General features: G+C 36.9%; 1 protein-coding gene across 2 annotated transcripts in view; it reads right to left on the bottom strand.

Annotated features, from left to right (window-relative positions):
• Window positions 1-393: 393 nt before the first annotated feature.
• The window catches only part of TUBGCP5 (tubulin gamma complex component 5), a 41,646-nt gene continuing 26,172 nt past the window's right edge, over window positions 394-15,867 (bottom strand). For both annotated transcript variants that reach the window (XM_077123959.1, XM_077123960.1), the window contains exons 17-23: window positions 9,067-9,151; window positions 8,844-8,964; window positions 8,177-8,352; window positions 6,830-6,955; window positions 6,105-6,193; window positions 1,825-1,925; window positions 394-788 (exon numbers count right to left, since the gene is read on the bottom strand). In XM_077123959.1, coding sequence (XP_076980074.1) covers window positions 742-788; window positions 1,825-1,925; window positions 6,105-6,193; window positions 6,830-6,955; window positions 8,177-8,352; window positions 8,844-8,964; window positions 9,067-9,151 — 745 coding nt within the window. In that variant the 3' untranslated portion in view covers window positions 394-741. The remainder of the gene's footprint in view (window positions 789-1,824; window positions 1,926-6,104; window positions 6,194-6,829; window positions 6,956-8,176; window positions 8,353-8,843; window positions 8,965-9,066; window positions 9,152-15,867) is intronic.

Below are 15,867 nucleotides of genomic sequence, written 5' to 3'. Positions count from 1 at the left end.
GGTTGTTTTCAAAAAAGAAATAAGTAGCAAATATAGTGCTAAGTCATAAGTGCTAGAGATATGCCAAGATGTAAAAATGTGGAATATAAAATAAATATATATTTTATAATTTTTTTCCACATTTGTGGAAAAATTTAATGGAAACCATAATTTTATTTAAGATATAACTGGCTGGCTCACAAAAACTGCTCAGAAATGTTAAATAACAGTATGTATCAGTAGCTGATCCTCAGTGATGTTGGCATTTTATGTTCATTAATACCGGTTGAAGCCACTTTTTATTTTGGAACTTCCCAGGCACATAAAAACATAAATTATTTTTCAGACAACTTATAGGGAAGACAGTATGTAAAATTCTCAATTTCTGTGACCGATGCATAGCAGTAAAAGGAGAATAAAAGAATTTAAGGTGCTTTCACGTAATTTATTTTTATTATCAATAATCACATTTTTAAAAGATATCACATTTAAACATATCTATACCATAAACTTACAGCTTAAGGTAGGAAATAAGTATAAACAGTCTCTATACACTTTGCATTATTTACACAATTTTATACATATAAACCTATATACATTATCCAACAATTGCCAGAGAAAACACTTACAATCCATTTGTGTGAACAGCAGACAAGTTCTAAAAAAAAAAAAATCAAAATAAAGATTCCCACCTCTTAAATGTAATGGAAATGCAAATATGTGAGGATTAATTCTTGAGATATTTATTACATTTTAAGATATTTAACTTTGTTCCATGCCAGCCATGAGTGATAGTGCGAGAGATTCCACTGTAGAAAAAATAAGGTTAAAAAAACAAATTTAAATATTTGAGAATGTTTGAATAAGGCTTTAATAAATTAAAAAAATGAAAAATACTTAAAGGTGTTTTCTTTTTTAATTAAAATACTATTTTTAATTCTTATTTTTATACATTATTAAAGATGACAATCTCCATTTATTAAATACAAACTTAAAAGGTAAATATGATTTATTTCTATTTTAAAAAGAAAAAAATCTAGGCATTTTTCACTGAGCAAATCACAGCTGTCCCCTATGTCAAAAAACCTATTATCAATTTGAAACAAAATGCCATGTTCTATCGTATAAATAGAATCTATTTGCATAACACTCACCAATGCAAAAATGGACAAAAACACTAACACAATTCTAAGACATTATTTTTTTACATGTTCAACTACTTTTAATAAGTATATCACATTCTGAGTATGTAAAGATGATGAAGAGAGTAACTGTGCACACTTTTCTAAAAAGCAGCTGTGCACTGATACTACTTGGACCTTTGTTCTTTGGCGAATGGCAACTCTCTCTGCCTCATACACTGTGTTCTCAACGGTCAGGCCCATATTCCTTGAGGTAAGAGGTAGCCTTTTATAAATTGCTTAAGAAGACACCAAACACCCCCATCTTTTGAAAAGGAATAAACAGTGGTAAAGTGTGCCAGAAATCTATTCTGCCAAGTGCTTTATTTAATAATAGTTTTAAGAATCCACGGGTGTAATGAATGTTATACTAGAAAGCAAGATCATTAGACTTAAAGCTTTAGATTTTATATTCACCCACCCCAGTGTAAACCTGTTAAACAAACAAAAAAACCCAAACATTCTAAGCATGATACAACAGCTAAGAGGCTTTTCAGGTTTGAAAATGGTGAAATAGTTATTTTAATTTTTTAACGGGATTTACAGGATTAGTACAATAACATGTAAATTTAACTATAAGAAAATATAAAAGTAGTAATATATATATATTTTGTATGGGCAGGCACCAGGAAAAAATATTAATATTTTAATATGATATACTTACAATGGGGAAAGGATCCTCTACAGACAGCTTTATTTAAAATGGTCACAAGAAACATATGGCAGTTTTTAAAATCTGACTCCATTTTCTCTATAGATTCCATTCTAAGAAAGAAAGTAAATTTCAGTTTAATTGCTTGTATAAGGTTATTAGGCAGGCAAGAAAATATGACTGGGAATAATTTCAAATTTACCTTTGTTAAATTATTTAAAGTCCCAAGTCTACAGATTAGAAAAGATATATAAAATTTCAACCCAATTTAAAATAAAATTTTTCAAGGAGGCCTAAAGCTCATTAGGATATAAAACACTGCTGTTTGGGAATAGTATTTTATTCTGGAATTAGGATAACTGGGGATATTCTCCTTTTCCTTATATGTTTCAATATTTTATTTTTTACAAGCATATATTCTTTTGAAAACCCTAAATTTTGAAATTATTAAAAAAATATTTTTATTACAGGAAATATCAAACATACACAAGGGAGAATTAAACAGTGAACTTTCATATGTACATCACTCAACTTTAACTATTATCCACCAACAGCCAACCTTACTTATGCCCCTTCCACCCCATCACAATATTTAGAAGCACATTTGAGACATCATAGCATTCTATCCTTAATATTTCAGTGTCTACATTTAAACCCCCCTTTAAAATATAGCCACAATACCATTTACTTAATAATATTTAACAATTCTTAAGACTATCATCAAATAACCAGTGTTCAATTCTTTCACACTGCTTGATACTTTTTTTAAAAAAAAGAAGTTTGAATAAGGATCCATTTAAATTCCACAACTGTAACTGGTTTGATACAATTCTTAAGGATCCCCCACTTTTAGCTTTTTTTATTACAGATTATTCCTTGAAGAAACTGAAACCATGAAATTTAGCAAAGCATACACAGCAATGTTATTATTTTCTCTCCCATCCCATAATGCACACACAGTAAGCGTCAGTTAACTAGCCTCTTATATGAGAAGAGAAACGTTTTATACACTTTGAGATAGTAATTGTAAAGCAAGTAAGACTTCTATTTTCATTATTAAATTACCTACTAATTTTTTTTTTAAATTTTTTATTAATCAAAAAAAAGAAAAGAAATTAACACAACATTTAGAAATCATTCCATTCTACACATGCACTCAGTAATTCTTAGTATCATCACATAGATGTATGATCATCATTTCTTAGTACATTTGCATCGATTTAGGAAAAGAACTAGCAAAACAGCAGAAAAAGATATAGAATGTTAATATAGAGAAGAGAATTAAAATAATAATACTAATAATATATATATATATAAAAAGGAAAAAGAAAAAAACAAAAACAAAAGATACAAACACACAAACAAACAAACAAAAAACCATATTTCAGGTGCAGCTTCATTCAGTGTTCCAACCTAGTTACATTACACTTAGGTATTATTGTGCTGTCCATTTTTGAGTTTTTGTATCTAGTCCTGTTGCACAGTCTGTATCCCTTCAGCTCCAATTACCCATTATCTTACCCTGTTTCTAACTCCTGCGGGTCTCTGTTACCAATGATACAGTCCAAGCTGATTCTCGAATGTCGGTTCACATCAGTGGGACCATACAGTATTTGTCCTTTAGTTTTGGGCTAGACTCACTCAGCATAATGTTCTCTAGGTCCATCTATGTTATTACATGCTTCATAAGTTTAGTCTGTCTTAAAGCTGCATAATATTCCATCGTAGGTATACGCCACAGTTTGTTTAGCCACTCGTCTGTTGATGGGCATTTTGGCTGTTTCCATCTCTTTGAAGTTGTAGATAATGCTGCTATAAACACTGGTGTGCAAATGTCCGTCTGTGTCTTTGCCCTTAAGTCCTTTGAGTAGATACCTAGCAGTGGTATTGCTGGGTCGTAATCCATTCTGCCATTCTATGTCTTTTGATTGGGAAATTCAGTCCATTAACTTTTAGTGTTATTACTGTTTGGATAATATTTTCCTCTACCATTTTGGCTTTTGTATTATATATATCATATCTGATTTTCCTTCTTTCTACACTTTACTCCATACCTCTCTCTTCTGTCTTTTCGTATCTGACTCTAGTGCTCCCTTTAGTATTTCTTGCAGAGCTGGTCTCTTGGTCACAAATTCTCTCAGTGATTTTTTGTCTATAAATGTTTTAATTTCTCCTTCATTTTTGAAGGACAATTTTGCTGGATATAGGAGTCTTGGTTGGCAGTTTTTCTCTTTTAGTGATTTAAATATATCATCCCACTGTCTTCTAGCTTCCATGGTTTCTGCTGAGAAATCTACACATAGTCTTATTGGGTTTCCCTTGTATGTGACAGATTGTTTTTCTCTTGCTGCTTTCAAGATCCTCTCTTTCTCTTTGACCTCTGACATTCTAACTAGTAAATGTCTTGGAGAACACCTATTTGGGTCTATTCTCTTTGGGGTGCGCTGCACTTCTTGGATCTGTATATTTAGGTCTTTCATAAGAGTTGGGAAATTTTCAGTGATAATTTCTTCCATTAGTTTTTCTCCTCCTTTTCCCTTCTCTTCTCCTTCTGGGACACCCACAACACGTATATTTGTGCGCTTCATATTGTCATTCAGTTCCCTGATTCCCTGCTCAAGTTTTTCCATTCTTTTCCCTATAGTTTCTGTTTCTTTTTGGAATTCAGTTGTTCCATCCTCCAGTTCACTAATTGTAGCTTCTGTCTCTTTAGATCTACCATTGTAGGTATCCATTGTTTTTTCCATTTTTTCTTCTTTGTCCTTCACTCCCACAAGTTCTGTGATTTGTTTTTTCAGATTTTCTATTTCTTCTTTTTGTTCAGCCCATATCTTCTTCATGTCCTCCCTCAATTTATTGATTTGGTTTTTGAAGAGTTTTTCCATTTCTGTTCGTATATTCAGCATTAGTTGTCTCAGCTCCTGTATCTCATTTGAACTATTGGTTTGTTCCTTTGATTGGGCCATATCTTCAATTTTCTGAGCGTCATCCATTATTTTCTGCTGGTGTCTGGGCATTTGATCAGATCTCCCTGGGTGTGGGACCCAGCTGGTTGAAAGGTTTTTCTGTGGAATCTCTGGGCTCTGTTTTTCTTTTCCTGCCCAGTAGGTGGCGCTCGTGGCGGTCGTTTGTCTGCGGGGCAGTCGGCCGAGAAACCGCGCGTGGAGGCGGGGGTCGCTGGCCGTGGCTTGGGGGAGTGCCGGTCCAAATTGCTCAGCTGGCCCGAGACGCCAAGCGTGACGGGAGGGCCCCGCTATCCAATGTTCCCAGTCAGACAGGGGAGCCACGTGCGTGGAGGGGACCCCAGACGCCAGCCACCCCAGCCGGGAAAACGTGCACCCCTCGGGTATCTCACAGCAGTGGATTCTCCCTACCCGTTCAGCCGTTCCAGAATGGGGTACGCTGTCTTTTTTGGTCTCTGTCGTGACTCCGGGAGCTGTTTCGTATTGTTTCTGTTTCTTTAGTTGCTTTTCTGGAGGAGGAACTAAGACCCGCGCGTCTTACTAAGCCGCCATCTTCTCCGGAACCTACTAATTTTTTAATGTTTTCATTCAGATTATGAAAACACTCAAAGGTTAACATTTTAAATTAGATTAGCACTGTAGAACTCTTACCTCCTTCTAGACAAGTACTAAACACACACTATTGTCATAACAACTTAGACAACCAGACTTTTTAATTCAGGGAAGTGATAGTAGCATCATCATTACATTAATTTTATAAACAAGGCAGGCAACAAATAGAGCTGTACATCTGAGTTAAAAGTAGAGGATGGTACTGCTAAATAGGAAGAACACTGGGTCTTCAACTGCACTCCAACCTGAGGGCATCTGCCTTCTTACATGATAGATGTGAATAACAGACGCTCTAAAAAGTAAAACATATAGCATCTCTGAGTTCACCCAAAATGCAATTTTGGACTATAATCTAGCATAATGTCCAGGATCTGCTTTAAAATAATTCAGCAACTATGAATGGAGGTGTGTGGTAGACACAAAACAGAACTGGTCCCCTGTTGGGGCCTAGGTGATGGGCACAGGGGATTCACAATCTTGTGCTTGTATGAAGGTAGAGTAATAAAAATTTAATAAAATCTATACAGCAAAACAAGAATATCTTCTAAGAATATCTGCTTGTTCTGATTAAAAGACTTTGGATTTTTCTTTCTGTTTACCTCTCTTAAAAGAGTCACACAAGTCTTAATCCTGCCTAGTTTAAGTGAACATACAAGCTTGTCAAAAGGGAAGGTGAAATGATCACAACGCAGGTACTGCACAAGATCATGTACTTACTTCCAAGCCCCTAGACCTGCATGCCAGCCATCTGCAAACATGAGAGCCAAATTCAACACCTTCATGATGGCTTCTTTCACAAAGCTAACCTGGAAATTAAAGTCACAGATACAACATGATTTCTACAATTTTTTGGAAACTGATACTTTCTCCCTAACTGAATTGAGTCAAAGAAGAAGATAATTAGGCCAATGAACACCCTCTGTGTATAAGGCAAGGAGCTCGGCTCTGAACATGAGTCACTTGGAATCTGGCCCACGCATTTACTGTGGCCAAGATATAGGGCTTATTAGCAGTAGAGTCGAACCAACAAAGCAAGCGACGATTTCTTGGACTGGCCAATAAGTTCACCAATGAAATGGAACAAATAATTCCAAAAGATATCATGCTATTTAATACCATATAGTCATACTGAACTGGAACACTTCTGAGCAAAATGCTACTCTACAACTGCAGATATGATTTTCCAGCAAATCCAAGCATAATGCAGTGAGTGCAGAGTGAATGCAGACTGTCACAACACAGTTTTAATCTATTACCCTTAGGTATTATTTCTAATAATGTGGCAAAAATTTTTAACTAAATTTGATCTGGTCCTTTTGTAAAGAACGTTTTTGCAGAACAGGAGCTTAATAATTACAAAATTCCAAAGCAGTAAACAACTCCTTTGCCCAGGTTTCATTTCCTGCCTCAGTGGCCAAGTTCCCAGGTGACAACTCATGTACCTTTTCTCTTAGCAGACATCGATCATGAATGGTTGACAAATATCTATAGTGAATTTTAATCAACTGATCTAAATCCTTGGCTTCCTCGACTTGATGTTGAAACTCCAGCCCTGTACTGTGAAGAATCTTTGAAGAGAAAAATGAAACGTTTGATCAGCAGAATTGTTTTCTGAGGACTTGTGTGCCAGATACAGCACTTTTTACCAACTTCTTCTACTACTCTGAGATCCTTCCTTTCAAAAATTATATCTGTAAAGATTCATAAAGTATTGATCTTTATGGAATACTTTGGTGTTCTTATCCTAAATTGATCTTGGAGTGAGTCCTTTAGGATATCCATCTGCACAAGTCAAAGAATGTTTCTCTTTGGACTAACATACTATTCTCTGTGGTGAGAGTAAACAGAATCCTACAATCATATAGAAAATGCATGGTGGAACTTGATTTTTCAAAAAAAATTATCTGATTTTGTTATAAATGAAAGTATTATTATTTTGTATGCTATGTGGTGGTATGGGGGTCACATTTCATTCTTTTTCCATGTGAGATCCCATTAGAAAGTATTATTTTTATAATACAAATAATTACAGTGAATTATTTTACTAGGAGTTATATGTTTTTATAAGTCCAAAAGAAGCATAGGTGTAGAAAACAAAAACAAATACAACATTTATTAAACTCCTACCATTTTCTTCTTAACAATTAAGGGCTTAAGGGCTTATGAAGGTCATAAATGCAATCTGGGGAGCAAAGACTACCTTTGCTGTGTCCATTATATCCAACACAGGTTTCAAATATTCACTTAATCCAAACAAGATGAATTTTAGAACTTACATACCACAATAGCTAAAAAATCAATTTTTTTTTTAAGGAACAAAATTTAAACCCCTAATAAGTACTGTCCTCTAATAATTTTGCTATTGTTTAAATATTTGAATATCTCACCAGAACTTTCCCTAGAACCAGTTTTACAATGCTGTTACTAAAAACTGAAGTAATTTTTGAGGAGCAGTTCTGCTACCATTGATGAAATTTAAAGGAATATAAGTGTACCACATTCTGGAGGCAATTCCAAAAAAGCAGCTCTGGGTAAATGCCCAACCAGAGGAATGACCAGAAAGGAAGGACAACAGTTTACTGGATACAAATTTTGGTGTACCAAATATGTTGTAATAAAATTTTATTTATTTATCCCTAATAAAATTTTTCATATGTCCTATTTTGACATCTACATAGTCTCTAAGTGTGTTCTGGTATCCTCTGTACTTATAAATCTAATTACAAGGCATTCTCTAGGATTAGCCATATATAAGGTAACAAAACAGAGGTAGATGGACAGACACAAACCCGAGTCATGATGTAGTTGTGCAAGCTGTTCACAAAATGCATGAGCTTCACTCTTAAGAGGAACATACGATGAATCTGCTGTCTTACAGGTTCCTTTTGTGGTCCAAACTGAGCAACTGTGCCTGGTTCATGTAAAAGTCCTTTAAATTGTGGTTTTTCAGCACTAGTAGCCAGCTCTATAAAGATGAGAAGAGATAAGTGGGAGAAAAGAGCACATATTAAAATCCCACCTTCACCATTACACACGGTGGAGAACTCTAATGGAGGTGCTTACTGCCACTGTCAAGAGTACTCTGACAAAGGCAGAAAACGTGATTTCAGTGTCTTTAGGAGGTGCAGCAGTGAAAAGTGCCCCATATCATTTTTATTTTCAGTCATAAAAAATGTAAATGCAAAGTCTCATTAATGTGCCATTAAAAATTACATAATCCTAAAAAGAATATTATTCTGGTTGAATTTTAATCAAGTTACTGCATTTGAAAACGCTACATACAACTCCCTAGTATTTCATTCAGAGAAGGTAATTCAGATGTCTGTAAAACTACTGCTACAAATATATATCATACTGGCATTTGTGTAATCACAAAAAAATGATTAAAAACCACCACTTTTCTTTTTCAGTGCTAAAATTAAACTAGTAATTTTACCTGTTGAAAACAAATCTTACCACCAAATAGTAAAACATCCAGACTATATTTTGCCCACTTTATTTGCAATAAAAGAAGGAACACCTGATTATAAATTTTTTGACATTCCAAACTTATAACAATGTCCACAGGCCACGGGACCTATGAGAACAAAATAAAACAAAAACAAAAAAACAGAAACTTAGAACACAAAGTAACCTATTACTTGCACATTTTAATTTGGATAGAAAACAAAGCCTATACCTTGTAGCTAAGTGTCAGACCATCTAAGATGTGAACAGGGAGCTTCTTCTTATTTGCATCAACACTTTCAAAAGATATAGAGAGTCTAAATAAAGAAATTTCAGTTTTAGCTTGTGACAGTACTATGTTCATATAAAACAGTTCTCTTTAAAAAAATTAGCATTTTAACCTTACTCTATTTACATACTATTTACTATACTCCAAAAAACGATTTGGTAATTTCATGAAAGTAATACAAACATTCCAATAAATGAATACTTTCTAGTATGTATTTCCAGAACAAATTTGGTTTTATGAGGAAGGAAAGGGAGCAAAGGTTTTAAGTAACAGTAATATATAAGAATAGAGGTTCTTTACAATGGCAATATGTTAATTCGAAGAAAAAAAAAACCATGAAGTCAGGAAAGAAGATACAATAGAGATAAGCTGATACTTAATTCTGGTAAATTTCAGATAACAGGCTTCAGAAAATAGAATCCTTTGCTCAGGTTCAAGGAGGGAGACTTGCTCTTCTCACCTTGGGGAAGACTGCAAAGAGGAGCATGTGGCCAGAGTGGCCTCTGCTGTGAGCTGTGTGGTGATGAGCTCCTCCGGGCTTTAGGAACTCTGCCATGTTAGGATCAATCTGAGATTGGGGGCCTGCTTTTAAAGCAAAAGTGTCTCATACTGCTTCATCCATTTATTCCTAAGACTGCTTTGAATATGATTCTCAATAAAAAGAAAACAACTAATGGGCACATGAAAACATGCATGTGCAGGGCACTACAGAGGCATTTACGTACCTTAGCCAATTTAAACTTTAATAGTCTTGTCAGTGATTACTGACAAATTGCATAATGTCCCCAAGGGTACAGAGGTAGTTAAGAATGGCAAGGGACACAAAAAACGTGAGGTAGTGGTGGGGAGTTAGCCTTAAAAACAGCATTTTAAATGGCAGTGGGTATTAAAAAAATTAGCTGAGTTGTTACTCATTGGCTCATTGTAGTCTGTCACATCATGCTGTGGGAGTGAGAAAATACACAGCATTTATGCCTATAACAGTCTGTTACATCTTGCTGGTGAGAATAAGAAAAGATACATCCTTTATGAAGAGGAATTTGGTAACAAAAATTACATAAATGCATTCACTCTTTGACCCAGCAATCCCATTCTGGAATATACTCCAAAGGTACATGGCAAAAATATGAAATGTTATGGACAGGGCTATAGAAACCCAAATGTCTACCTACAGAGAGGATGGCTGAATAAACTCAATAGAGAACTAGTTAGCTGGAAAAGGAATGAGGAGAAAGGTCTCCATTCTGTAATGAAGCAAGGTCTGAGATTTGTTAAACATATGCTAAAAAAATCAGCACACAAAAGAACAACCTGGTGTTGGAGAATGTGCATTGAACGATACCTTTTGTGCAAAATGTGAGGAGGAAAGGAAGATATACATATATGTTTTGGTTTCAAAAATAAATAGGGAAGGATAAAATAAAATATAAGTGGTTATCTATAGGGAAGGAAAAAAACAGAGGCAGGGACAGGAACGGAAGCCAGACTTCCCTAAAAAGTACATTTGTAACGATGATTTTGACTTAAGAAACATATCACTGCTTTACATAATTGGAAAAAAAAGCAATTTCTAAAAGTAGACAGGTGGGGGGAGAGGAAGGGAGAGGGAGGGAAAGGGAGGTAGAGAAGAAAAAACCCACAAAGATATTTAAATTGTCTTTTAAATTGGCTTGTTGCTATTGTTACTATGGAACTATCACTATTTATTATAGGATAAAATGAATACGTACTTATGTTAATATACTAGCAACCACTTGAGAGAAGGGATACAAAGGAAAACCAAAGAAGTGAAATACTATATAATCTTAAATATAAGTGGAAATATCAATATGAGGGCATGCTCTTTATACACATATACTAGCTCTGTCTACTGAGTTAAGAAGTAGTGAAAATCCAGTACTAATGAATACCCCTAGCACCCAAAGTGAGAGCTCTGTAAGCCACTAAGTCAGTGGAAACAGTGCTCCTGGGAGAAATGTGTGATTCCAGGCCTGGGGAAGGATGTGCCCAGGATGAGTTCTGAAGTTAAGGATGCTATCTGACACTAGAGTCAAGTGAAGAGATTCCCTCTGGATAGTGGGGATGGTCTGAGCAACAAAAAAATGGTAATTACAATGGATTGAAATGCATTAAATATAACAAAATTCCTAAGTTTCTACTGACTGAAAAGAATAAGACTTGCTGGTTCCCTCTTGGGGTTACTGGGAACTAACTACTTATTAGCAAAATGTTCATTCAGAGAGATTTGTATTTTAGTGTAACCAAATAACTGATGAAAATTCTGCTTTTATGGGGGGGAATAAAAGGCAATAAATAAAAGAATGGCACAAAAATAAAAAGAATTTGAAAATCACTGGATATAGTCAATAATTACCAAGGGCTCCAAAAACCCTGAAGTGAGACATTTATGGGACTGTCACATGGTCAGAAGGGCTGACACTAACTCCTGACGTGGTACAGCAAGAGAAGTGGAGGACCCACTTGCAGGTGCCTCGTGACAAGTATCAGCAGGAAAATACTACCAGGAAAACTAATCCTGTACGTAATTAAACCTCAATTAAACTATCAATTTACTTTAGAAAGACTGGGAAATACAGCTATATGTTAAGCAAAACCACAAACATAGAGTTAGTATACTCAAATAAATGACACGAAGGATAAAAGGAAAAATGACTAAAGATTACAGGAGCCTCCAGATTCGTATAAGCCAGTCTGGATCCTGATTCAAATAAACTGGAACGCTATTTTTGAGACTATGGGGCAGAATGAGTACTGTCTGGATTTGGATAATAAATTACAGTCATTTTTGCTGCTAGTGGTAATGATGTCATGATTGTGTTAAAAAACAAAAAGTAAAAAATAATATATACATCTGCAATTTGCTTTAAAATCCTTTCTGCCCACCTACTCCTCAAAGTGGGAGGATAAACTAAGAATGGCAGAAAGTGATAGTTATTGGAGCTGGGTACATGGGAGTTCACTATACGTGTCTTAACTTTGTGAAAGGACTTTTCCATAGTAAAGTTAGAAATAATCAAGACAGTTTCCAAGTAGCAAATACAGAACACTTATCATTAAAATCTAATGTCTACTGGCTGAAAAAAGCCTCATTCATCCCCCCAAAAACAAAAATTGCCCATCAGAATCAGAAATTAGGTCCTGGCATAGTAAAAGATGACAAATAGAAGGTATGAAAGCTGAGACCATGAGTCTGGCTCTGAAGAAAGATGGATTACTTGCCATCTCTTCCAGAGTGAAGCTAAAGGAACAATGCCCTAAGCAGCAGGCACCGCAGTGAGCAGTAACTTCATGCATTGCTGACGGTGAACAACCGAACAAGATGCAAGAGGAGACAAGATGGTGCAGTCCTCAGAGATGGGAATAGTCCACCTGGTAAATCAGAGGACTCAAAGGTAAGCTCAGGTGCAGATGCAGATGAGCTTGTCAGCTAGGACAAACTGGGAAAGGATAGGATGACCACACGGGATCAAGTTCACCAACATTCTATGTTCTTCAAGAAAGGGCAAACAAGGGCATCTGCTGAGAGGACACCAGTATAAGCTAAGGGAACTCAGGCCTTGGAGTCAGACTGAGTTCCGATTCTGACTGTAGAATCTGTTACTGTATAACCTATGACAACCCGAACCATAAAATATAAATCATAGTAGAGGAACTCTGTTGATAGTAGAGATAGGTAACCTCCTAGGTAATCGTGAGGATAATGAAGTAATGCCTAATCTGGCACGACAAGTTTGAATATGATCATCACTATTATGACTTTCGAAGGGTCACTGAGGGAACGAGGGAACAGAGATGAGAAGCCAAGCAGGAACATGGGACAGGAAAAAGGACAGCCAAGCAGCATGGAAGATGAAGACTCTGAAGTGGTAATCCAGAGACCTGGCTCAGTTGCTCAGCAAGCAGACAAGCAGGAGGGAAAATGGCTGGTTAGCACCACAGTCAGGACTAAGCCAATATGGGAGCTGGAAAACATGCAGCAACCCCACTAGGTGGAAGGACCTACGTCCCACCTGAACCCAGGCTGGCCTGGTGACTTGGTGGAAGTGTTGGTTTGACTCTTGGAGCCCAGGCCACAATAGTCTTGGGGATTTTCCTTGGACTGTCTCAGAACACCACACTTAACTGCCTCCAGCACAGCCTACCGGAGGACTAGGCCCATGGAGAACAGAGGCACCACAGTAAACGGCTAGCACCAATGGCAAGTCATGGGAGGGGATATGGGCATTGGACTTTGTACGGGCCAATCATACTGGCTGGACATGGGGTCCCATCCCATCATTTTCTATCACTTTAGTGAGTAATATTAGGCAAATCACTTAACTATCCTATACCATGATTTCTTAATTTGTATATATTAGTGACAATTCATAGAGCCAGTGTGAGAATCAAAATAAGAGCGCACATATAAATTAATAGAAGAGTTCCTGTTGGCACACTTCATAATATTTTTATAAAAGGTGCCTTATATGACTTCCAGGTCAAGATGGCAGCTTAACAACATGTGCATTTTAGTTCGTCCTCCAGAACAACTACTAAATAACCAGAAACAGTACAGAACAGCTCCCAGAGCCACAATAGTGACTGGACACACAGCGTACCCCAGTCTGGACCAGCTGGACCGGCTGCAAGCACCCCCAAGAACTGTGAGTTCCCAAAGCCATGGCAGCCAGCACCCCTCCCCCACAGGCCGCTTCCCAGAGGGGAAAGGAAAGGACTTTACCAGCAGCAGAGACTGGGCACAATCAAACACCAATTGTGGAACTAATTAACAAATTCTGACTACTAAAAATAGGCCCCCAGCTTAGGTGAACCTGATCAAAGCGGAGGTTGCTCATTTTTGCCCCGGCGCCAAGGGGGCAGGACTGACAGAAAAAGGGGAAAAAAACAAAGAAGGAAACAGAGGTTTTTGTGGCTGTGTATCTACAAAGGCTTGACTGCCTCTGGATACAGTGGCGGGACTTTTCAGGCTGCAACTTCCCCAGGCATAGGCAGAAGTGAGCTCTTTTGGGGGCTTATCTGGAGCTTGTGCCTTCCCCAGGGGAGGGGTGAAGCCCCACCCAGCTGGAATCCCTCCATCAAGGAATTCAGACACCAGGGCTTGGTAATTTGAAGCCATTAAAACCAGCCTACAACCTCTCCTCTGTCTCCACCACACCCCCAGCAGGGAGAATTTGCCAAAGTTAAAGGTACCACATCATCTTATGCTGGTGGGACCTGCAGTCAGACAAGTGCCACATACTGGGCAGGATAAGAAAAACCGAGTCCAGAGACTTCACAGGAAAGTCTTTCAACCTGCTGGGTCTCACCCTCAGGGAAAACTGACATGGGTGACTCTTTCCTCCTGATAGGAGGCCAGTTTGGTCTGGGAAAATCTGGCTGGGGTCTATAATATCTAAGTAGACCCTCCTAAGTGTGTGTGGGGGAAAGGCACCACACAAGCAGGGCAAGAAACAAGAAAATAAGAACTGAAAAATTCTCCTCTGTTAAACAAAACTTAAGCTAAAGGTCCAGATAAAGCTGAATGGAATGTCAAAGAACAGATAGACAACAAATTCATCCAGCAAGAAAACCCTAGATAAAAGAAGTGAAAGCAATCGCCAGAATAAACTAATTAAGGTAATTAAATGCCTAGACACCAGCAAAAAAAAACAAAACAAAACAAATCACCCTAGGAAAATTGAAGATATAACCCAGTCAAAGGAACAAACCAACAATTCAGATGACATACAGGAGCTGAAACAATTAATTCAGAATGTACGAACAGACATGGAAAACCTCATCAAAACCAAATCAACGACTTGAGGGAGGATATAAAGAAGGCAAGGAAAGAACAAAACGAAGAAACTGAAAGTCTGAAAAAACAAATCACAGAACTTACAGGAATGAAAGGCACAGTAGAAGAGATGAAAAACACAATGGAAACCTACAATGGTAGATTTCGAGAGACAGAACATAGGATTTCTGAACTGGAGGACGGAACATCTGAAATCTGACAAGAAACAGAAACTATAGGAAAAAAAATGGAAAAATATGAGCAGGGACTCAGGGAACTGAAAGACAATATGAAGCGCATGAATATACGTGTTATGGGTGTCCTAGAAGGAGAAGAGAAGGGAAAAGGGGGAGAAAAACTAATGGAGGAAATTATCACTGAAAATTTTCCAACTCTTAGGAAAGACTTAAAATTACAGATCCAAGAACTGCAGTGTACCCCACAGAGAATAGATCCAAATAGACATACTCCAAGACATTTAATAATCAGAATGTCAGAGGTCAAAGAGAAAGAGAGGATCTTGAAAGCAGCAAGAGAAAAGCAATCCATCACATACGAGGGAAGCCAATAAGACTATGCACAGATCTCTCAGCAGAAACCATGGAGGAAAGAAGACAGTGGGATAATATATTTAAATTATTAAAAGAGAAAAACTGCCAACCAAGAATTCTATATCCAGCAAAACTGTCCTTCAAAAATGAGAAATTAAAACATTTTCAGACAAAAAATCACTGAGAGAATTTGTGACCAAGAGACCAGCTCTGCAAGAAATACTAAAGGGAGCACTAGAGACAGATATGAAGACAGAAGAGAGAGGTGTGGAGAAGAGTGTAGAAAGGAAGACTATTAGTAAAGGTAAAAAGAAGGAAAATTAGATATGACATATAAAATCCAGAAGGCAAAATAGTAAAAGAAAGTACTACCCATGCAGTAATAACACTGAATGTTAA

The sequence above is a fragment of the Tamandua tetradactyla genome, chromosome 12 (assembly GCF_023851605.1).
Source record: "Tamandua tetradactyla isolate mTamTet1 chromosome 12, mTamTet1.pri, whole genome shotgun sequence".
Lineage (NCBI taxonomy): Eukaryota > Metazoa > Chordata > Mammalia > Pilosa > Myrmecophagidae > Tamandua > Tamandua tetradactyla.
The sequence above is the reverse complement of the archived record's forward strand: the minus strand, read 5'-3'. Positions and strand labels throughout refer to the sequence as shown.